Source organism: Amphiprion ocellaris, chromosome 9 (genome assembly GCF_022539595.1).
Source record: "Amphiprion ocellaris isolate individual 3 ecotype Okinawa chromosome 9, ASM2253959v1, whole genome shotgun sequence".
NCBI classification, from domain to species: Eukaryota; Metazoa; Chordata; class Actinopteri; family Pomacentridae; genus Amphiprion; species Amphiprion ocellaris.
Genome location: NC_072774.1, coordinates 108,975 through 131,844, shown reverse-complemented (window position 1 = coordinate 131,844; position 22,870 = coordinate 108,975). Strand labels below are relative to the sequence as shown.

At 38.8% G+C, this 22,870-nt stretch overlaps 2 protein-coding genes across 11 annotated transcripts in view; both read left to right on the top strand.

Annotated features, from left to right (window-relative positions):
• Positions 1 to 8,278, top strand: part of LOC111576810 (ceramide synthase 2-like) — a 45,029-nt gene extending 36,751 nt beyond the window's left edge. For all 3 annotated transcript variants that reach the window (XM_055013536.1, XM_055013537.1, XM_055013538.1), the window contains 3 exons: positions 3,242 to 3,348; positions 3,430 to 3,583; positions 5,698 to 8,278. In XM_055013536.1, coding sequence (XP_054869511.1) covers positions 3,242 to 3,348; positions 3,430 to 3,583; positions 5,698 to 5,826 — 390 coding nt within the window. In that variant the 3' untranslated portion in view covers positions 5,827 to 8,278. The remainder of the gene's footprint in view (positions 1 to 3,241; positions 3,349 to 3,429; positions 3,584 to 5,697) is intronic.
• A 1,280-nt stretch (positions 8,279 to 9,558) lies between these two features.
• Positions 9,559 to 22,870, top strand: part of arnt (aryl hydrocarbon receptor nuclear translocator) — a 43,783-nt gene continuing 30,471 nt past the window's right edge. For 3 of the 8 annotated variants that reach the window (XM_035954082.2, XM_035954079.2, XM_035954074.2), the window contains exons 1-7: positions 9,559 to 9,883; positions 10,556 to 10,649; positions 10,933 to 10,971; positions 16,461 to 16,511; positions 16,668 to 16,715; positions 18,723 to 18,936; positions 22,362 to 22,575. In XM_035954082.2, the coding sequence (XP_035809975.1) occupies positions 9,847 to 9,883; positions 10,556 to 10,649; positions 10,933 to 10,971; positions 16,461 to 16,511; positions 16,668 to 16,715; positions 18,723 to 18,936; positions 22,362 to 22,575 (697 nt within the window). In that variant the 5' untranslated portion in view covers positions 9,559 to 9,846. Of the gene's footprint in view, positions 9,884 to 10,555; positions 10,650 to 10,932; positions 10,972 to 16,460; positions 16,512 to 16,667; positions 16,716 to 17,344; positions 17,428 to 18,722; positions 18,937 to 22,361; positions 22,576 to 22,870 lie in introns of those variants that run through there. The other 5 variants (XM_035954099.2, XM_023282702.3, XM_023282674.3 and 2 more) reach the window with 3 other exon arrangements.

Here is a 22,870-nt window from a genome sequence, read left to right as displayed (position 1 = left end):
GCCCAGAAAGATATCTTCAGAGATAGTATGCTTCAACTGTAACCCCCCCCCAAAAAAAGAAAATGTGCATCTTATATGCAATAGGCAACAGTAACTCTTTTCAAAGGGGGTGTGTGTCCCCAGAACTTACAGTATAGCCTCTAGTAATCAGGCCAATATCTTCAGCATTTCCTCAATGTTAAACATGTCTTCAACTTGACTTACAGATATACATAACGTAGCTGCACTCATGTCCATAAATGTCCTTTGTGCAATACCTGAACTGAGCACACAAGCAGCGCTGCATGTGTCCATTATATGTCCGCTTTGTGCATCTCCTGGACATACCTCTGTTCCTCTGCCGCCGTTCTGAAGAGCTGGACCTTATTATCATGTGTGAGGTGCAGCACCACAGGAAAAAGCATCCTGTAGGGAATCCCCAGTGCCCGGAGTGTCCTCTTTGCCTCCACGAATTCTCGTTGCTTTTTTTCCACTGTGGGTGTAAAAGTCTTCAAAAAAGTGTATGCGATTCCCGGAGGCGGAGAGCTCACCCATGTTCCGTGCTCTCTGCATGATCAGCTGCTTATCCATGTAGTTATGGAGACGGATGTAAACGATCCTCCGTCTCTCTGATCCCGTCCGGAGTAGCGCCGGGCTGCGGTGGCATCTATCCATCTTTATCCGGTCGTTTTTCACTTTAAGATTCAGAATCCTTGGTATCCATGTCTGGAAGAATTCTTTAGCCTTGTCGCCCTCTGTACACTCTGGCAGGTTGATGATCTTTATGTTGTTCCGTCTGGACCTGTTCTCTTGGTCCTCTAACCCAGTGTTTCTCAACTGGTGGGTCGCGACCCAAAAGTGGGTCGCGGGGCCGTTTTTGGTGGGTCGCGAGCCTTTTTCTAAAAAGAGAGAAAAATAAAGATAATCCAATTTAGTGGCGAGTCATTGTAGTTCCCCTCCGCACCCGCAGGGGGTCGTCGTGTCAGCAGCGACCAGTGAGGACACTCGTATTACTGTAGAAGAAACTGCATGTTTTCATAGCAACAGCAGCATGGCTAAACGCAAGTACGACAGCGAGTACATTAAATATGGATTTTCCTACATCGAAGACAAAGGAGTCCAAAAGCCTCAGTGTATTTTGTGTTGTGAGGTACTGGCAAGTGAAAGCATGAAGCATGAATAAACTTTTCGAGCGGTTTAGCGACTACTTTCCCGATAAACAACCCGAGGACGACTGGGTGCGCGACCCGTTTGGAATAAACATGGAAAGCATCACGTTGCCTAGCAGCGATGAATGTCAGCTGGTGGAGCTATCATGTGACCGCACTCTCAGAAAGAAATTCACAGAGGTAAGCCTTTCCCAGTTCTGGTGCAACGATGTGATGAGAGAGTATCCCTCCATTGCTAGTCGAGCTGTAAAAATCCTCCTACCATTCAGCACCACATACCTCTGTGAATGTGGCTTCTCAGCTCTTGTTCAGCTGAAAACAAAATACCGAAATAAACTGAACATTGAGCATGACCTCAGAGTTGCTTTATCATGCATACAGCCAGATTTTGAGACTCTTGTAAAGGCCAAAAAGCGTCCTCAGCTAAGCCATTAGAACTTCATGTAGTTCTGCAGTACTTTTATTGTGACTTGTGACTTTTGTTTATTTGTAAGTGCTTAAAAACACACTTTTCTTTCAATATTGCACACTATTTTTTTTTCCCCAAATATTGGCTTTCAAATATAGTTAAGCCCTTTGAAAAATGTTTTATTGTGTTTACATTTTGAGATTGATCAGAACATTAAGCATTTCTTCACTTTAATAATTTGTTGAATGCACTTCATCAGTTTTCATGTTTTGGACTCTTTTGCACATATTTCTATACATAGTTTCTCCAGCTACAACAGCAATGTTGCAGACTTGTGCAGTATTATGAGAAGCTACTGGTTTTGTTGAATTGCACTTTTTTTGTAGAAAAATAATGCACTTTTATATATCCTGAGAACTACTTGAGGCTATTGTTCTACTTGTTTCAAAGTCCTCAGTATTTGAATTAGTATTGCTGCTTGATTTTGAGTTGTTGTGAAGTACTTGAGTTCAGGTTTAAAAGTTTTGTCTTCGAACGCTCAATCAATAAATTGTTGATTTTTGGAGAAATATTGTTTGGGTCACGACTTGTCATTTCAGTTTCATGGTGGGTCCCAGGCCCAGACCAGTTGAGAACCACTGCTCTCACCTCTGCACGGTCTCCCTCAGATGGGCCTCGGTGTGTTCAAGTTTAGCTAGCAGTTGAGACGCTGTTTTCCGTGTCAGAGATTCTTTGTTCTGCGTCCTCTACTCTTCTCTCCAGAGCTTTCACGTTCTCACACACAGAACTTACCGATTTGGCTATCTGGTCCAGTTTAGCGTCCAGAATGGAGCTGGGTTTCGTGAACACACCTTCACTGATCTTCGCCACCAGGCTATCAGTTTCCTCATCTTCCGCCATTTTATCAGGGCCGGAGGCTTCTGGCTGTGGCTGAGTTTTTCGTGTTTTCGGTCATTGAAGGCGTTTGTTATCTGGTGTTTTCACCCAGAGTTCACGCAGTGACATTACTCTCCTGGTTGTGCTATTTTTTAACAGCATTAAACTATCCCTGAAGTGTTCGAAGTTATATTGGACCTGGGAGCTCTGTTCAGTCGCTCCTACTCTCTCCGCATCACGTGACCCCTTGTTTTTTTGACATTTTTCTGTCATCTTGCCTCTCGTTTTCTTAATTTTGTGTCTCGTTTTTCTTGTCCCATATTGTTTAAGGTCTTGTTTTTGTGTCTCTTTGAGGTCATTTTGTCTCTTGTGGACAGTTTTGACGTCTTTCAGCTGTTTTGAGTAGTTTTTTTCTCATTTTGTGCAGAATTTGTTCTTTTTTTTTTTTTTTTTTACAGAACCTGATTTTTACAAATGGTCCAGTTTTGTTAAATTTTTAAATGAGAAGATTAAAATTTAAATGTAAAATGAGTGATTTTGATGAAATATCAGAATTTCAAGTTGCATTTGGTTCATTTCCCCAAATATCGCACAGAATGAGCCTTTAAAACTCCTAGAAACGGATTCTCTCCCCTCAGAAGTTTTTCCTTTCTATGGATTTTGAAGAGAATTGTTGTTTTTCCGGTTTCTGACTGATAAATGGGTTCATTGTGGTTTTTTTTTTTAAAACAGGTATCAGGTCTTTGAATCCAGGATTTTTCATGTTAAGTGCATATAATCTCGTTTTTTGTGCATTTTTTCCTGACAGTCTGCTAAGATGTTCAACTACGCCGGCTGGAGGAACGCCTGTAACTACATCTTCATCGTGTTTGCTGCCGTCTTCATCGTCACTCGCCTCGTCATTTTCCCCTTCTGGTAAGACCGCTCATTTAAACGGCTCTTCTGAACATTCCTGGATGTTGCTTTTCCTCCTCTTCAACCCTCTGTGTGTTCCAGGATCATCTACTGTACGTGGGTCTACCCAGTCACCATCTACCAGCCCTTCTTCGGCTACTACTTCTTCAACGGGCTGCTGATGACGCTGCAGTGTCTCCACGTCTTCTGGGCTGTCCTCATCATCCGGATCGCCGTCCGCTTCCTCACCAACAACGTAAGCAGACAGGAACTAAAACACACACAAACAACTGCATTTTTACTTAAATAATGTTACAACTTGGCTCCAAAAGCCGCAACAAAACCAGGAGACAACAATGGTGTGGTGACTAAAAACGGTTTATTGCCACACAAAACAACCCAAATGGGCATGAAAGACCCAAACAAAACCCAGAATCGTGCTGCTGGAGCTCCACACGGCTGCAGCTCCTGTCAGAGAGAGCCAGATGCTAGAAGAGAGAGAGGTTTTATGCAGTTTAAGCCACTTGATCCCAGGTGTGGCTCAATCAGCTGACGACCCTCAGCTCCTGAACAAGCACACCTGGTGTCCAAGTGGAGGGTCGTCACAATAAATACACGCTAGTGAAAATTAGCAACTAAAATAGTTAAAATAGAAACAAGTTCCATCCCCAAGAGGAGTTCAAGTATCTCAGGATCTTGTTCATGAGTGATGAGAAAATGGAGCTAGAGATGGACAGGAGGATTGGTGCAGCGTCAGCAGTAATGAAGGCGTTGCACCAAACCGTCGTGGTGAAGAGGAAGCTGAGCCTCAAGGAGAAGTTCTCAGTTTACCATCCATCTACATTCCAACCCTCACCTATTGTCATGAGCTCTAAGTAGTGACCCAAAGAACATGATTACGGATACAAGCGTCTGAAATGAGCTTCCTCTGTAGGGTGGCTGGACTCAGCCTTAGAGATAGGGGGAGAAGCTCAGATATCCAGAGGGAGCTCAGAGTAGAGCTGCTGATCCTTCACCTCTAAAGGAACCAGCTGAGGTGGTTTGGACATCTGATTCAGATCCTCCAGGGAGACTTCCTTTGGAGGTTTTCTGAACACATCCTCCTGGGAGGAGACCCCGGGGTAGACCCAGAACCCTCTGGAGGGATTATATATCTCATCTGGCCTGGGAACGCCTCGGGATCCCCCAGGAAGAGCTGGAAAGTGTTGCTGGGAGGAGGAACATCTGGAATGACCTGCTTCATCTGCTGCCTCCACGACCCCAGATAAGAGGAAGAAGATGGATGGATGGATGGATGGATGATGGATGGATGGATGGATGATGATGGATGGATGGAGGATGGATAGATGGATGGATGGATGGATGGATGGATGATGGATGGATGGATGGAAGATGATGGATGGATGGAATACAAAGAAAGTTAAACAGAGGAGAGCTTGAAATGTGAAATGCTGAGCAACTAAACATAGAAGCTACAGTTTTCTGACCTGTCTGTGGTCATTGAAGGCAACACGGCTATTTTAGTCAGTTGTAAAGTTAATTTTAAAGTTTTACAGTTGCTTGTTATTTTAGAATAGAACTGAATAGAATAGAATATCCTTTATTTGTCCCACAAGGGGAAATTTTCAACATCACAGCAGCAAAGTGACGGTAAGAAAAGCAAGTGAACACATCTATGAATTAAGGCATAAATATATACACTATATATACACAATATAAATAAGAAAAAAAACACACAATATGTGCATGTGCCGTCAACACAGCAGTATTTTTATTCATCTGAAGTCATGTTTTATGTTCTTTTTAACTCTGTTAGCTCTGGTTTTGGTCTCTTTTTAACTCTGTTAGCTCTGGTTTTGGTCTCCACCAGCTATCTTTCATTGTGTCCAGCAATTAGCTGCTAACTGTCATCAAACCAACACAGGAAAACCAAAACGCTGAGCTGGAATATAAAGCTGTTTACTAGCTTTGATTTTCCTCCAGTCTCTGTTGTTTTCCCTGTTTTGTGTCCTGTTGGTCATTTTCTCTCGTTTTTGTGATTTTATGTCTCATTTTGATGATTTTGTTTAATTTTTATGATTTTGTGCCTCATTTTTGTGATTTTGTGTCTTGTTTTATCGTTTTGTGTCTGGTTTTGATGATTTGTCTCAGTTTTGTCTTTTTGTGTCTTGTGACAGTTTTATCTCCTCATCCTGTAGATGCTTTTCTATCTCCAGACTTTTCCTCTCTACTCTGCTCATCAGTAGAAGATGTTTCTCCATGCTGGATGGATCTCCATCCTGCTCCTCTGTTCTCTGCTTCTGCTGCATTTATTTTAGTCTCTCTGAGGAAACACTGTCTGCAGTTCAACCTAAAACTCTGCTTTTACAGGAAAAAGTGGACGACGAGCGGAGCGACAAAGACGAGACAGACGAGTCAGAGGAGGAGGACATGAAGAAGAACGGACCGCTGCAGAATGGACACGCCGTCCACAACAACAACCACAGCAAGACGGAGTGAAGGACAGCAGGACGGAGGACAAACAAGAGATGGACTCAAACCTTCATCAGGAAGGATGGACAGAAGGAATCCTCAGACGGCAGGTATTTTAGGAAACTTTAACACGAAATCACACACATGTTGATTAGAGACACCACATGGTGACGTCCTTCATCACCCGATCAACCATTGCCTTTAGTCCCAAACCTTCCAGACAGGACGGAGAGGACGGAGAGGACGTAGAGGACGAGCGTGACGATGCTTCTACTTTAGCTTTCATGCTCTAACTGTGTGCCTTAGAGCCGGACCACGGCTGCTAAATTAAAAAAGAAGCCATTTTAAAGCTCTCGGATTGAAAATTGTGTTGCTTTATTCTGTTTTTTGTTGTTAGTTTTTTACTAAAAGAACAAATCAAAGTGAGTTTTATTGTGAAGGCGAGACCACGGGGCATTTATTTCCCTAATTTCCTGTCTATGCAACATGTAAGTGTTGATTATTGCGACGTCTTTGCACACAGCGTCTCTTAGAGGAAGTAATAACTCTCCAACGTGGCCTGGACCATTTATCAGCTGATTTTAAGTTTAGTTCATGGTTCTTATTGCTATTCCAGTCTCTACCGTCCCTGCCTCCAGTGAACCAGAAACTAGAGTTAAGGATAAACTCTGACAGAGAAAACAATCAAACTGAATGTGTTTTTCCTTTATGGTTAAGCAAATAGGGACTCAGTGTGACATTATTAACATCTAATACCTGAATTGACTCAAAGTTCTCATAGTTCTGTCTTGACCTCCCTTGAAACAGCTTAACTCTATGGCTAGCTGTTTTAGCATTTAATAGCTGAGTTTGACTCTCTAGAATTTAAAGTGCAGATATCTGTAACATCGTTCTCATCAGTCAAAACTGTGTTTAAAGATCTCTGTAATCCAGTTAGTCCGAATAATGACTGCAAATACAACTTTTCAGACACTTATAATGCAGTCATGACATCCCTCAAAACAGCTTAACATGGTGGCTAGCTTTTTTTTTTTTTAGCATGTAATAGCTAAATTTGACACTGTAATTTGAACTACAGATGTATATGACATCATTCTGATCAGTCCAAACAATATTTACAGAATAATGGCTGCTAATTTGACTTATCAGACATTTATAGTTCAGTGTTGTCATCCCTCGTCAGACAGTGTAACCCTAGGCTAGCCATTTTAGAATTTAATAGCTGAGTTAGGCTCTCTGGAATTTAAATCCAGATATCTTTAATGTCATTTTGACTTGTCGAAACCACAGTTGTAGATCTCTGTAATCCACTTTAGTCAGAATAATGAATACAGAAACTACTTATCACACACTTATCATGCAGTCTCGATATCCTTCGCCTGATAGCCTACTGCTACGGCTAGCCGTTTTAGCTTGACAGACTTCCAGCTTTTATTCCAGATATCTATAATCCAGACCAGACAAACTTCCAGGGACAGATCTTTACCAGCTGCAGATATCTCAAATGTCATTAAGTTTGGCAAACTGTTTTCACATTTAACGTCTGGACTGAAAGTGTGCTGCAGATTTCCGTAACTCAGTTAGTCAGGAAGAACATTTCAGATGACTTGAAGCTCCATGCGTTTCTCATTATTACATCTGTGGACATCTGCAGCTAAATTCAGCCTCACATATCTACAGTTTTAATAATTCTGCTTCTAACTCTGCACTGCCGCGATGTTTGAAAAACTGCATTTTTAACATATCTGTAATTATATTCTGAGATATCAAAAACATCATTCTGACAAGTTCAAAATTTATTTAATGAGCTAAAAATAAAAATGTAGATCTGAATTAAACATATCTTTAACAATGATGCATTAAACTCCAGATATCCACAGCTTCTATAATGATGAATACCTTAAAGACAGATATCTGCAGTCCAGTTATTAAATGTTAGAAGTTTTAATAAGTAGAAGAAGGGGGCCAAATGTCTTCAGTTCACTGCCGAACAGCCTTTTCCAGGTTAAGATCTAAAGTGTTGATCTAAATGAATGATTTTCACAATGATTCTGTGTATGAAATGTTTTATTTGAAGATTTCTTGATAAATGTGTGAGATGAGTGTTTTGTCCAGTTTTCTGTTGTCACGCTTTAAAGCTTTTCGTAAGTGCCTTATCTGTAATGTGTGGGAAGCTCTCCTGTCCTCCTGTCCTCTCCTTTTCTTTCCTGTTTCCACCTCCAATCTTCTTCACTTCATCTTCAACTGAAAACTCCACGTCATCGTCGTCCTCCTCACCGATCCATCCACCTTTATTCACCCTTATTCCACCGTCTTCTTTACTAACCTGACCGACCAGCAGACTCTTCCCCAGAGACACACAACCAACAACTGTGTCCTGATTACAGTGTTATTTTTCTCTTTTTTTGTATTATTTTTTTTTGTTTAATGATGCCTAAGTATTGTTATTAATGATAAAGACGATGAATCACAATGAAAACCGGTTTGCAAGTTTCATTTTTTGTGTGTCGTCTCATCTGATAAGAAACCAAAGACAGTTTTGCAGTAAAACAAGACGATTATTTATGCGTTATACCACAAACTCTCTGTAGCTGTTTTAATGTTTAACAGTTTCACTGCCTAGAATTAAAACTGCAGATATCAAAATTCAGATTAGTTAAGATTAGTCAGAATATAACTGCAGATTAAACTTATCAGACACTTATAATCCAGTCTTGATATCCTTCGTCAGACAGTGTAACACTACGGCTAGCTGTTTTAGCATTTAATAGCTGAGTTTGACTGCCTAGAACTAAAACTGTAGATATCAAAATTCAGCTATGACTTCTCAAAATATAGCTGCAGATTAAACTTATCAGACACTCATAATACAGTCTTGACATCCCTTGATACACATTTTATGCTATGATTAGCCGCTTTAGCATGTAGAGGCTAAATTTGAGTCGGTTAAATACGGTTTTAGTGTAAATAAAAAAGTGTAGAACAACACCCATTTTACTGTCTTTTGTCTCGTTCATGTCATTTCCAGGCAAAATAAACCGATTAGTGAAACAAAAAATCATTTACCCTCCACATATGTGGACATCTTTTTTTTTCAAAAAGACCATATTGTTCCTAATAAGTATCAATAATTATTGTAATAATAAAAATAACAAGAATAACAATATAAATATGATAAACATAAAAATCACTTTTTTCTATTCGTCTTGTTTAAAAATCCTCCAAAAATAGTTTGAAGGAGATCGTGTTTTTAAAAAAAAATCCTGCGATCTGACCTGCCAAAAGAGCTAAAATCTTCAGATTTCCAACTTTCACATGGTCATTGAATGCATCGTGCATCACGCGCTCTTAGAACTGTAGAAAATTCGACCTTAAAATGGAGATATTGCATCAAAACCATTTTGTTCTACGCGTGCCATTTAAAAAAAAAAGCAAGATTCAGTGAAACAGATATTCCGATAATTATATTTATTAGTTACTCCTTATCCTAAATAACTAGAAGAAATCTAAAATGCAGCCAAAGCATGGATCTCAGAGGGTTAAAAACTGTTTTTATTCATGGCTGTGATTCATTTCAGGGTTTTGAAGTTTCTCTGTCTGTCGCTTCGGTTTCTAGACCTGCAGCGCCCTCTGCTGCTGCCAGCGGGGCGTAGACGAAACGCGGATTTCCCAGCATGCGGTGACGTCACCGGCATCTGGCCGAGCTGACAAATGGGAGAGCAGAACAAAGGAAACCCCCCCACCCCCACCCCCGTAGCTGCCGTGTTAGCCAGAGAACGCCATCTTAAACAGACAGGGGTGTTTAAAACAGGCAGAAAACAGGAGAACCGAAGGGAAACCGGAAGGAAACCGGCACTTCGTGTTCGCGTTTCAGGCTCTCGACTCGCTCTGGAGTACTTTTATTCATGGCTGCGGGCGTTTAGAGCAGAAAGTGGGACCTCGGAGCGGAGGAAATCAGGCGAAGACTCTAGTTAGCCTTTAGCTGGCTAGCACGGAGGAGGGGCGGGGACTCGAGGACTATTTTTTTTTCTGAAGTTATTTTTGTTTATGTTTATCCACTCAGACATGTCGGCTTCAAATTCAGGTAAGAAGAGCTTAAAGTCACAGCGACTAGTTATTCACGTAGTAATCTGCAGCTGTTAACCGGGTAGGAGCGGTTAGTCGTACCGAGCTGAAGCGGACACTTTCCGACAGATAGCGTGACAGCAGCCGATCAGTTAGCCTCGGCTAGCCAGGCTAGCTGGCGCTTGCATAAGTAATGGCAGGCTAACGGGCTAACTAATAGCTCGTATTATAAATAGTAGCATGCTAACGGGCTAACTAATAGCTCGTACTGTATAAATAGTAGCAGGCTAACTGGCTCTTATCAGTGCCTAAGGCAGATTACTTGTCATAATTTGTTCGAGCCAGGTTGAGGGGTGTAAATTATCTACCTGCTAAGCTTCAGTTCTGTTAAAATGTTTTGTTTTTAGCGTCTGTATGCTAAGCTATCTACCTGCTAAGCTTCAGTTCTATTAAAATGTCTTGTTTTTAGTGTGCTACTTGTAGCTACAGGGCTAGCTCAGGTTGTCTTAGCTGACTACAAACACAGATTAGCTGGATGTGGAGTAATGCTAATTTACACACGGGGTGTGAAATGAGAGCTCTGTGTGTTTATCTCGGTCTGACCTCTGAGTTCTGGTTCAGTTTGTGTTCTCGGTGGTTCAGTAACGACAGGAACTCACCTCTGCTCCCTGTCGCTGTGTTTTATTATTAGACATGCCTGACCCAACTCTGGGTTTGGGGGCCAGTGGGACCCAAGCAGGCGGAGGGCCATCGGGGCCAAAAGGGACCAACAAGAGACGAGCTCCGTAAGTGTGTGTCTGTGTGTGTTGCTCATAAATTCAGTCTTTCTATGCGGAGTTAGCTGCTAACTGTGAAGATAAATTAAAGAACTTCAGTACAAGGCAGCTAGACTTCTCTTTTCTTGGTGGAAAACGTCTTCACAAACCAAAAAGAGAAGTCCTGTAGCCATTACTGGAGCCCTTAGGCTGTGTCAGTGTGGTGTTCATGTGTAAATGCTGACTGGTTGTGTTTTGTTTTCAGTTAATGTGGTTAAACTTTTTGTGAGACAGTTTCTTCTCTATATTACAGGCCAGACTTTGATGATGACGAAGGAAGCAAGTTTTTCAGGTTTGTTTTCCTCCGTTCGTTGTAACGCCATTAGATCATTATTTCAGCAGAGACATGGTGCAGGAAGTAGATGTGAAGTACAGCAAACTATCGCTGCCTGATAGCAAAATACAACTCGCACAGTTTTACATGAATATGAGTGAAGACGAGTCTGTTTGATGGAACTTAATTCACTCTGATTTAACACCAGAATCACACAGATGTCCTGTCGTAAAGCACTTCATGCACACTGGATCAGATTTCTGCTTTATTTTATGGTTTGTTTGCAGCATTCTGTATTGATGGTTAGCTGAGGCCAAAATGATGCAAAACTTGGTGTATTTCGATATTTTGCATTGAAACAAATCCACACTAGATTCAGATTTCACCAGATTTCTGCCAAAATCATGGTAAAATCAGCATATTTTGTTTTTTAAAAAAGCAAATACATTTCCACCACAGTGACACAAATCCACACTAGATCAGATTTCTGCTTCATTTTATGGGTTATTTGAACAATTTTATACAGTAATTATGGTCAAATGAATCTAGAATGATGTTATATTTGACATATTTTGCTTAAAAAAAAAAAAAAAGGAATACATTTCCTCCAAAGTGAAACAGATCCACACTAGATTCAAGTTTTAGCCCATTTCTGCTGCATTTTATGGTTTATTTGCACCATTTGGTTCATTAATGATGGTCAGACGAAGCCAAAATTATACTGAATTTGACATATTGTGCTGAAAAAAATGAATAAATTTCATTTGCAGTGAAACAGCCACACTAGATGAGATTTCTGCTTCATTTTATGGTTTGTTTGCAGCATTCTGTAGGTTATTGATGGTTAATAGAAGCCAAAATGATGCTAAATTTGGTGTATTTTGCTAAAATAAGTGAATAAATTTCCTCTGCAGTGAAACAAATCCACACTAGATTCAAATTTCATCAGATTTCTGACAAAAATTTGTTAAATTTGACATATTTTGGTTCAAAAAAGTGAATACATTTCCTCTGCAGAGAAACAAATCCACACTGGATCAGATTTCTGCTTCATTTTATGGTTTGTTTGCAGCATTCTGCAGATTATTGATGCTTAGCTGAGGCCAAAGTGATGCTAAAATCAACATATTTTGTTTTAAAAAACAAACGAATCCACACCAGATCAGACTTCTGCTTCATTTTATGGTTTATTTGCATCTTTTGGTAGATTAATGATGCCCAGACGAAGCCAAAATAATGCCAAATTCACCGTTTTTTTTTTTTTTTTTGCTAAAAAAAAAAAAGCATATAAATTTCCTCTGGTTTGTTTTTATAGTGACACAGCAAGGATTTAAAATTCAGTTTAAGTAAATTGAAGCTGCAACAAACAACGGTAGAATAGTTCCTCTAAAAATAATAAACAGTCAATCACAAACAAACATTTAAAATATCATGAAAACATTTATTTTATTCTAGACTCATTACATGCAAAGCTGAATGTTAAAAGCATTTTTTAATGTTAATTTTGATAATTATGGTCGACAGCTGAAAAAAATTTTAGAACAAGATCCCAGTAGAACAACTGATGTGGAGGAAAATAAAGACTGACACTGAATATAGAGAATGATAAGTCTAGATATGGCATTTTTAATTAAAAAACATAAAAAAACATTGAAACTTCTTATTTTCCTGATTTTTTTCTTGGTTTCTTGGCTGAAAATAACATAAATAAGTCACAGAACACAGTAAGACATTTGTTATAGATGCTAATGGTGAATTTTAACTATTTCTATGTTTTTTAATGTCCAAAAATACAGAAAAATTAGACTCAACTTCATTGTCATTGCACAGAATGAAAGACTTAAGACAACAAAATGCAGTTTAGCATCTAAGCAAAAGGGCAAACGCATAAATAAAGTGTATTATATACAGTATGTTGCAGTAAAAATAGAATGGACACACTAATATATAAATATATAAATGTAGATATAAAAAAAATAGATTATTTAAATCTCCAGGTAGAGATAAATAGTGGTATGAACAGTATAGACAGTACAGATAATATGGACAGTGTAAATGCTATTAATATATGCAGGACAAATAAACATGTTTAACCAACTTTTATCTTTTACTTATGTCCTTTCCAGGCAGAAGAAACTTGTTGGTCAAATAAAAATTCACTATAAATCTAGATTTGGTTCGTCTGATAAACAGTCACTCCAATATTTCCTACTAAATTTAGATTTATAGTGAATTTTTATGTCACCAACAGGTTTCGTCTGACAGGAAATGACATAAACAAGACATAAAACTCAGTAAAACATTGTGTTACAGACGTTTTTGACTATTTATATGGTGTTTTGGACATTAAAACTTAGAAAACAACACAGAAATAGTAGTTTGTAATGGGATTCAGGACTGGATTCTGGTTGAGCAACAAGTGAAAATGTTAAAAAAACACATAGAAACAGTTAAAATCCATTATTAACACCTTTAATGTTTTACTGGGTTTTATCTGTTGTTTGTCATTTCCAGCTGGAAGAAACCTTCTGGTCAAATACAAAATTGACTATGAATCAAAGTTTGACATGGGTAAGAATAATTTAATTGCTGATAAATAAGTCAGATCAAATCTCTGTGGAGATGTGCAGAAGGCTTGTAATAAGTTAGATTGATGTGGTGGAAAGTAAAGGCTGATTAGTGATGATGAACATGGCAGGAATAAAAAATAAAAATCAACAAACAGCAGGACAGAAACTGAGCCCTCGTAGGCTGGAATGGGTGAAATCGTGGATATTTTAGGAGACAAGTGTGTTGGAGTCAGAGCAGATGCACCTACAGGAAAATAAAACTCCTACAAAGACTCTGTAACATCGTCCTCTCCATATCGTCTCTCCTCTGCCAATACTTTCCACTCCAGACCTGCTGGTGGTTTTAGGTTTCCACACTTCTGGCTTTCCGTTAGGTTTGGCCAGTTTTCCCGTTCTTTGACCGACCGGTTCGTCAGCATTCAGTCACCAACTCTTCAAGCCTGCGCTAATTATTTATCTTTGATCTCTGGTCTCCTCGCATCAGGATTTATCTGATTGCTCTATCCAGAATGCTTCTTAAAAGACTTCTACACACCATATGCTGCTTTATGACGTGGTTTATGAGGAGAGGTAAACCTCCACAGTTTAAGGTTTAGATCAGGAGAGTCAGAATCATCTTAGTCCAGGTTCCACATCCAGTCCAGTTTGATCTCCAGTGGACCAGACCAGTAAAACCACAGCAGAATAACCTAGAAATAACTACAACTCCTAATGGTTCCTTTCTTTTAGTGCAGAAATGTTCACATTTAAGGAATTATCTTTTTACTAAACATCATGAACAACCTGAAATTTCTAAAGAAAAATAAATACAGTTTCATTAACATTCAGCCTCAGTTTATCATTTCCACATTACAACTTCCAGATCACAGAGTGTCGACAAAGGAACACAACATTTAGTCATCTGGAACTGAACCAGAGGGATTTACTGGAGGATCAAAATCACAAAATTCTGACAAAAAAAATAACAAAAACAAAAAAAACACTAAAAAAATATAACAAAAATGAGACACAAAATAACAAAAATGAGACAAATGACATGGGGAAAAAAGCAAAAGACAAAAATTTAGACAAAAAAAATTGTAAAATGACAAAAAATGGACTAAAACTAGACCAAAAAAATACATAAATGACACAAGCGAGACACAAAATGACAAAAAAAATAGACAAAGCAAATGGGACAACAAAAAAATACTAAACGACAAACAGGAAACAAACAACAAAAACAAGACAAAATATTACAAAAGCGAGAAACAAAAGGACAAAAAAATGAGACAAAACAAAACAAGAGACAAAAATTTAGAAAAACGTTACAAAATGACAAAAAAAATGTACCAACGACAAAAACGAGACAAAAAAAATGACAGAAGCGAGAAACAAAACGACAACTAATTTGACGACAACATAAATAAATGATGTCCAAAACGACCCAGAAATTGTCCAATAGGAGATAAAGATTGTCAAAAAATGGACGATATTTTTGAGCTTTGCTGGTATTATGACTTCATAAAGTTCCTGTAAGTGTTTATATCTATGGATGGATCCATATTTCTACTAAAATACAGACTTTTCTGTATTTCTGTCGACATTTCACCAAAGATGACTTGATTCTGGTCAGAAATTATCTAAACTGGTTCAAAATAAGATAAAGATTGTCTGTGATGATTTAAAATTGTCTAAGATTACTCAAAACTTGTCCCAAATTAATAAAAATTTGTGCAAATTAACATAAAGATTGTCTAAAATGACTCAAAATTGTCCCAAATTACAACAATGAAAAATTATTTGTTCTTTAAAATGGGGAAAAAAAGCGCAAAATCTTAAGTTGAGGCTGGTCTAGTGTCTCCATAAAGCTCCTGTAGTATAGTATATGGATGGATCCATATTTCTACTAAAATCCAGTCTTTGGTCCACATTTCCCCAACTGTTGAGGCTCTAACATCAGTTAAATCTGATGGGTTAAAGTTGGACCAGACAAGGTTCTAGTTTTTAGATGTTTAGACTTTAAATTTGTCCAGAATGACTCCAAATGTTTGCCCAGAGTTACATGAATTTGTCACACTACCATTCAAAAGTCTGGGGTCACTTAGAAATGTCCTTATTTCTGAAAGAAAGCTGGTGTTTTTCAATGAACATTGACATTAAATGAATGATAAATCCAGTTTAGGCATAGTTAAAGTGGTAAATGACTATAAGTGGCGGCATGGCTCAGTGGGTAGAGCGGCCGTCTTGTAACCGGAGGGTTGCCGGTTCGATTCTTGGCCTGGAGAGCTAATGTCCAGGTGTCCCTGAGCGAGACACCGAACCCCTAACTGCTCCTGATGGGTCGTGGTTAGCACCATCAGTGTGTGTGAATGGGGGAATGTGATGTATAATGTAAAGCGCTTTGGGTGTCACTTCAGGTATAGTAAAGCTCTATATAAATACAGACCATTTATGAATGAATGAATGAAAGTGGGAGTTTTTGTCTGGAAGATCCCACACTTTTAAACGGTGGTGTATTTAATGCCATCTTAACCCTCGTGTCGTCCTGCAAATTTTGCTGGATTTTGTTTGATTTTTTTTGTGAATGTTCTTAAAGAAAATATCAGAAGCTTTACTGATTTTTATTCATTTTTTGAAAATATTTACAAGAATTTTCTTGCCAAATTTGGGGGATTTAAAAAAAAAACTTTTCAGGAAAACTTTTAAGGAATTACAGGAATTTTCTTCCTGAACGTTTTGCTAATTTTCATAAATTTGGGTAATTTTTTTTGCAGAATTTTTGGATTTTTTTTCAGACAAGGAAACAGTATTTTTTGGTGCCCGTAAATGAGGACAGCAGGAGGGTTAATGTGGGTACTTTCCCAGAGCTGTGCAGCCCTACAGAGGTCCAGTATCCAGTGTTGGAGCATCCTCCTCTGATGTGAAACAATCAGTTGTTGTTGTGTTTTTCCTCAGGTGTGACGACGACACCGGAGGCTCCAACAATGATAAGGAACGATTTGCCAGGTAGGAGAATAGATCTGGAGAGATGGAGGTTTGGAGGGGAGCAGAAATACAACGGGTTCCCTCTTTCTTTCTTTTTAATTACTTTTTTTAGTCTCTTTTTCTTTTTTGTAGTGACTTTTTTGGGCCTGTGTTTTAGTGGGTTGATTTCATTTCCAGGTTTTTGGAAGAAGATCAGAGTTTTGCAGATAAGGAAAAGCTAGCCAGGTATGGCCTGTAACCATGGAAGGCTCCTCTCCTGCTTGTGGACGTTGAATGCTCTGATCGGTTCCTGTCCTCCCAGCTCAGCGTCATGTTCACACCAGTATATTTAGCCTCTCTGAATGTTCTGCTGGTTGTTTCTGTCCACACTCCTCTGTTTTGTGTCTCTAACTCAGGACGTCTTCCACTTCGTCATCCCTGTCCAGCTGTCCTCTCTGTCTGTTTAGTCCAAAATGACTAAAAATTTGTCTGATATGAGTAAAAAATTGTCCAAAATGAGTTAAAATTGTCCAAAATGACTCAAAATTTGTGTGATATGAGCTATAAAATTGTCCAAAATGAGTTAAAAATTGTCCAAAATGACTCCTTTGTTTTATGAGGTAAAAATTGTCCAGAATGAGTCAGATTTTGCCTGATATGAATTGTTGAATGCTCTGATTGGTTCCTGTCCTCTCAGCTCAGCGTCATGTTGACACCAGTATATTTAGCCTCTCTGTTTTGGTTTCTGTCTGAATGTTTCTGTCAACACTAATTCAGGACGTCTTCCACTCTGTAATCCCTTCCTCCTGAGCAGCTGTCTTCTCTATCTGTTTTGTCTCCCTCCTCTCAGGACATCTGAAGGGTCTTTCTCTTTCTCTGTTGTCACCTGAACTGGAACCTGCTGTCTCACTCTCAGCAGGGGGCGGCTATGAAGGCAGTTTGGGAGAAAAGCCACCCGGTAATGAGTTTAAATCAATCTCTGGTAGAACAAGAAGATATCCCAGCTTCATTTATCTGCATGATGCTGCTTCTTGGGGCTACTGGCCTCTTATGAAATACCACAGTTATGCTCCAAATGGTTATTTTTCCAGAGAACATTCAGCATGCATCCTTGTACGTCTGGAAAGGTTCATTCAGCCCAGACCTAATGTAAGGGGAGCTGCTCCAGAGCCAAACGAAAGTCTCTGTGTCCCTGGTCCTCATAGAACCTTCAGGTGGTCACCAAACTGTTCAGGAGGAAGCATCTTCTGCTTTCGTCCACTAATAGACGCAAAACAACCACAAAATAGCGACAGATATACATAAAGCAACCACTTATAGCTCCGTTGCCCCACAGCTAGAAGATCCTCGGTTTGTATCCCAGCCTTCCTGGGATCTTCCTGCATGGAGTCTCCATGTTCTCCTGTACATGTGTGGGTTTTCTCCAGGTTCTCCAGCTTCCTCCCACAGTCCACAAACATGCTGAGGTTAATTGGTGATTCTCAATTGTCTGTAGGTGTGAATGTGATTGTGATTGTTTGTCTCTGTGTGGTTTGTGTGGTTTTCACATATCTGCCAGTAGCCAAGAGAAGCTGACTCTAAATACAAAATAAAGCCGAAAATACTTTTCTTTATGGATATGTGGTTAATTTAAACTCATTACTGGCATTTTCTAGGGTTATAGCCCTCCCCTGCTCTCATTTTTACAGATCATCGACGACACTTTATTGTTTTGCTTCCTTCACCATTCCTTCCTCTTCCTCCTCCTGATCTGGCATCGCAGCATTAACTCTGAACTCTACTCCATGTTGTCCACCTCGCCTTTGTTTCCATTCTCCAATTGTATGCCACCTTGGATTGTGCTACAGGACACAAAACAGCAAAAACGAGACACAAAACGACAAAAACGAGACACAAAACGACAAAAACGAGACACAAAATGACAAAAATGTCTCAGAAAATGACAAAAACGAGACAGAAAACAACAAAAAGGGGACACAACAAAAATGAGACACAAAACAGCAAAACAAGACACAAAATGACAAAAATGAGACACAAAATGACAAAAACGAGACACAATAACAAAAACAAGACACAAAATGACAAATGAGAGAAAACAACAAAAACAAGACGCAAAATGACAGAAACAAGACCATCCTTTCCCTCTTCCTGATCTGGCATCGCAGCATTAACTCTGAACTCTACTCCATGTTGTCCACCTCGCCCATCCTCTCCCTCCTCTCCTCTCCTCCTCCTCCTCTGCATCCTCTCCAGGGAGAACCACAGCGAGATCGAGCGGCGGCGGCGGAACAAGATGACCGCCTACATCACGGAGCTGTCCGACATGGTGCCCACATGCAGCGCGTTGGCACGGAAACCCGACAAGCTGACCATCCTGCGAATGGCCGTGTCCCACATGAAGTCTCTGAGAGGAGGCGGCGTCTCCAACGCTGACGGCTCATACAAACCCTCGTTTCTCACCGATAAGGTACCGATAGAAGGGTAGAAATATCTCTCACAGCGCCCACAGAGGGGAAACTTTACTTTGTGTAGGCAGCAGCCATCTTCAGGTTTCACAGCCACACCATCGTTTACGCTGTAACGGATTCGAAAAAGTAATTTAGGAGTGAAAGTAACACCTTTCGAGTGTTCTCAACGTTGTGGCGGAAGCGTTTCTGTTTTAACCAGCTATCTTTGGTACCTGATGGTTTAAAGCAGCGGAGTCAAACTCATTTCACTGGATAAAATGCCCCTCACAAAAAAAGAAAAAAAAAAAAACTTATTTCAAGGAACTTTCACCCTGAAATAAGTGAAAAAATCTGCCAACAGAACAAGTGAAAAATGGCTTGGTGAGATTTCTTGAAATAAGATATGATATTTAGAATATTGAGATCTTAAAATTAGCTGGGAAAACTTATTCTAAGCTCTATTTTACCAGGATTGTCAAGCTTAGGTGTCTTAAAATAAGCCAGATATGCTAAAACTAGTAGTTTTTCACTCAAAAATAGGTTTTTGTTTTCTTGCAACCTCCTAATTTGAGATGTATTAAACTTATTTTGAGTTTTCTTCTAAAATTCAACTCAAAACAAGATAATTTCCAGATTGTTTGACTTAACAAGATATTTAAGATGCATTGTCTTAAAACAAGTCCCTCCATCTGCTGAAATGTCTCGTTAAGTGAATTTATCTTAAATCGAGAGGGATGAGACATTTTGACTAAAAGTAAGACAAACAGACTTGGTAAGATTTAGAGTTTTTGCAGTGTTAGTCCAAGTTCCACATCCAGCCCAATCTGATCTCCAGTGGACCGGACCAGTTAAACCACAGCACAATAACCTAGAAATAACCACAACTCCTAATGGTTCCTTTGGTCTGGTGCAGAAAAATTCATTCTGAAAACATTTTCTGGAGTTTCTGGAACTGAATGATGTAGTATTTTACTTTAAAAAAAAAGACAAAAAGCAACAAAATCAAGACAAAATATTCCAAAAATTAGACCCAAAACAACAAAAGTGAGAAACAACATGACAAAATACGAGACAAATGACACAAAACAAAACAGAGACAAAAAATTAGACAAAAAAGTCACAGTGACAAAAAAATGGACAAATGAGACAAAAAATGACAAGTGTGAACCAAAACGATTAATAAAGCAAAACACAAAATGACAAAAATAGACATTGGACAAATGACACAAAAAAATTACAAAAGCGTGGAACAAAACAACAAAAATGACACACAAAACGATGGCTGAAGCAAAACACAAAATGACAAAAATAAGACAAAAAACACAAGCAAGACAAAAAGGAAACACAAAACGACAAAAACGAGAAACAAAACGCCAAAAATATGAGATGAAAGTCAGACAAGATTATGACAAAATATTACAAAAATGAGACCCAAAACAGCAAAAGCAAGAAACAAAATGACAAAATATGAGACAAACAACACGAAACAAAACAAAAAAGAGAAAAAATTTGACAAAAAAGTTACAAAGCGACAAAAAAATGGACAAACCACACAAATGAGACAAAAAATGACAAAGCCATGAAACAAAACGCCAAAAACGATACACAAAACACAAAATGACAAAAATAAGACAAAAAACACAAGCGAGACCAAAAGGAAACACAAAATGACAAAAATGAGTTGAAAGTCAGACAAAAAAAATAACAAAAATAAGACAAAATATTACAAAAATTAGACCCAAAACGACAAAAACACAAGACAGATGACAAAAGTCAGACAAAAAACAACTAGGACAAGACATTACAAAAACAAGACAAAAGACAAAAGAACAATGAACAATCTAGTATTTTATGATCTAAACAACTTGTCATGGTCTAGGAAACATTTTAAATTTATAGTTTTACTAATTTACAATCTGCAGTTAATGTCTTCTCTGGAATTTTTACACTTTGAGGACCGGATTGGACCCTCTGGAGGACCACTTTTGGCCCACGGGCCGCATGTTTGACACCTCTGGTGTAAAGAGTTGTTCATTTTTATTTTAGCAGTCCTTCAACCAGGCCTTTAAAATGTTCAAAAAACAACCTTCTTAACCGTCTGACGCCTCAAAACCTGTCGGCGCGTTCTTATCAGAAATAAATCCTTAAAATTACATCAAGCATCAGCCAGAAACAACATCTAAGCTTCAACCTTCCCACAGTTTTTAAACAGATCATCAGCGACTTGTAGTTTTGTCCAGAAAATGAACCAAATCTGAGCTTAAAATCACAAATTCTAATGAAAATCTCTTAATTCCACACGTCTCATTTCAAAATTTACCGTTTGCATTAAGAAAATTCTAAAAAACACAAAAAGCAATCAACCAAGAAGCTGTGACTGCCTCTACTGTTGGAAACAGTCAAAAATTCATGGACTTTTATAACAGCAATAAAACCATCGCATTAATAAAGCGCTTATCAAGACACTGAGGCGCTTCACAGTGGAGCCAACAACACAAAAGATAAATAACATATAAAATATCATATATTCAGTTAGTCATATTCACCATCAGTTATTTAAGAAAGGGAGTATTCATTATATTCTGGACTCATTACATGAAAAGCTGAATGTTAAAAGCATTTGTTAATGTTAATTTTGATAATTATTACTCATCAAATTTAGAACAAGATCCCAGTAGAACAACTGATGTGGAGGAAAAAAGACTTTGACACTGATTATAAAGAATAATAAGTCTAGATGTGGCATTTTTAGTAAAGTTTTGTTTGCGTCGTTTTGTGTCTCATTTTTGTCGTTTTGTGTCAATTTTGTCGTTTTGTGTCATTTTTGTCATTTTGTGTCTCGTTTTTGTCATTTTGTGTCTCGTTATTGTCATTTTGTGTCTCGTTATTGTCACTTTGTGTTTCGTTTTGTCCTTTTGTTTTTGTCGTTTTGTGTCTTTAATATGAAAACATACAGACTTTTTATTTATACAGGATTTTTCTTGCTTTCTTGGCTGAAAATAACATGAACAAGTCACAGATCATAGTAAGACATTATGTTAGCGATCCTAGTGATGAATTTTAACTATTTCTATGTTTTTTAATTAGTTTAGAAAATGCTGTTTTAATAATATGTGGAGGTTTCTGGGGAACAGAACGTGTCACTTGGTTGATTCAAGGCTTTTTTAATCTTTGTAACATAAATAATCAAAGGAAGTCAACTTGTTTTTCAGATTATATTTCATATATATTTCAGAAGACAATATCTGTTTTCTCTACTTCTAGAAATGATTCTACTGTTTCCATAGATGTGGAGACTTGACAGGAGTTAAAAATAGCACCTAGGATTCAGTCACAGTGAGCTCCTGTCTATGTCCAGCCTCTGTAGGTCAACAGGTTGTTCTGAATGTAGAGACGGAGAGCTGAAAGTTACACATCAACACCAAACTCTGACTTCTGTCCACAGGAACTGAAGCATCTCATCCTGGAGGCGGCCGACGGCTTCCTGTTCGTGGTGTCCTGTGAAACCGGTCGCATCGTCTACGTCTCCGACTCGCTGACACCCGTCCTCAACCAGTCTCAGTCCGAGTGGCTCGGATCGTCCCTCTACGACCAGCTGCACCCGGACGACACGGAGAAGCTGACGGAGCAGCTGTCCACAGCAGAGAACAACAACACAGGTAGGAAGACCAGGGACGGCAGGTCGGCTTTATTTATACAGGAAATCCTCGACCTACGGCGTTTCATCGTTACGTCAGCACAGCTTGCGTGGAACTAGTTGATAAGCGGGAGTGGATGAATACGTCGTTACACGGCGCTATCAGACAGCTTTGTTTCCATTCGCCGGTTGGACGCCACCTTGGATTTTGCTACATTCACTAACTTTTTGTCCTTTATTATGGCTCCCAGAATAAATCAGATATAAATAGGTTAGATATGTAATTACAGGTTATTATTCTCTGATTTTACTGGTCC